This window comes from Protobothrops mucrosquamatus, unplaced genomic scaffold (genome assembly GCF_001527695.2).
Source record: "Protobothrops mucrosquamatus isolate PMUCROS unplaced genomic scaffold, P.Mucros_1.0 scaffold2115, whole genome shotgun sequence".
Classification (NCBI taxonomy): domain Eukaryota; kingdom Metazoa; phylum Chordata; class Lepidosauria; order Squamata; family Viperidae; genus Protobothrops; species Protobothrops mucrosquamatus.
This window is the reverse complement of record NW_015388216.1, coordinates 1-1339: the sequence shown is the minus strand read 5'-3', so window position 1 is coordinate 1339 and position 1339 is coordinate 1. Positions and strand designations below refer to the sequence as shown.

Genomic DNA, 1339 nt, shown 5'->3' with positions numbered 1-1339 from the left:
AAGTGTACTTATAGTACTGCAGTGCCAAAGAATGCATTCCATTTCATTTATTCCCATCTAACGTCAGTAAAGTACTTTTATATGCCTGGAAACCCTGGCAATTTTCCTAGAGCTGCAAATAACTTCCTGTTTGGGGGTTGATGATGTTATTGATTGATGGACAAGATTTCAGTGGTTTTATGTCTCGTTGATAAATGTACTATGAAAAGCTTATATGATATACTTACTCTTATTTGCAGGGCATTTGATACTTTGGCTAAAGCACTTAATACTACAGATGGTGCCACGGCAGAGAACTTAGCCGACGGGATGGATCCCACAGGTGGTGCAAATATTCATGTCATCAGCAGGGATCAGTCCACTCCAATCATTGAAGTTGAAGGACCTCTCCTTACGGATACTCATGTGACGTTTAAGGTCTGTCTTTCCTTGATTTATTTTGGCAATCATATTACTTCCTTGTAAAAATGAGTTCTCATAATGTATAAAATCAAATCACATTACATCTTAGTTTGCTGTTTGAAACAAATCAATGTTTGCTTATTAAAAGGGAAAAAAATACAATTACCAAATGCTACCATTCTGTAATTATTTTTTGAAAAAAAATATTCTCTCTATAGTACTGCATTTTAAACTTTTCTGATATTGAACCGTTATATTTAATTACAGGTAGTCCTCGACTTACGATCACAATTGAGCCCAAAAGTTCTGTTGCTAAGCAAAACATTTGTTAAATGAATTTTGCCCGGTTTTACAATCTTTCTAGCCACAATTTTTAAGTGAATCCCTGCAGTTGTTAAATTAGTAACACAGTTGTAAATGAATCTGGCTTCCCCATTGACTTTGCTCGTCAGAAGTTCGCAAAAGGTGACCACATGATCCTGGGACACTGCAACCGTCATAAATATGAGTCAGCTGCCAAGCGTCTGAAGTTTGATCACGTGACCCTTGGGTGGCTGCAACAGTCATAAGTGTGACAAATGGTCATAACTCACATTTTTCAGTACTGTTGTAACTTCAGCCACTAAATGAACTGTTGTAAGTGAAGGACTACCTGTATTCCACATTATCATTGTAAATTGAGATCCCTAACTACATAGAAGTACTGTAGTTGTTATTTAAAATGCAAATAATTCTTTTTAATAATAATAATAATAATAATAATAATAATAATAATAATAATAATAATAATAATAATAATAATAATAATAAAGTTGGAAGGGACCTTGGAGGTCATCTAGTCCAACCCCCTGCTCAGGCAGGAAACCCTATACCATTTCGGACAAATGGCTGTCCAGTCTCTTCTTAAAAACTTCCAGTGTTGGAGCATTCACCACTT

General features: G+C 35.4%; 1 protein-coding gene across 1 annotated transcript in view; it reads left to right on the top strand.

Moving 5' to 3' along the window:
• NR2C2 (nuclear receptor subfamily 2 group C member 2) overlaps positions 1–544 on the top strand; it is a 13226-nt gene extending 12682 nt beyond the window's left edge. The window contains exon 8 of the mRNA XM_015824095.1: positions 240–544. Within this exon, the coding sequence (XP_015679581.1) occupies positions 240–465 (226 nt within the window). The 3' untranslated portion in view covers positions 466–544. The remainder of the gene's footprint in view (positions 1–239) is intronic.
• The last annotated feature ends 795 nt before the right edge of the window (positions 545–1339 follow it).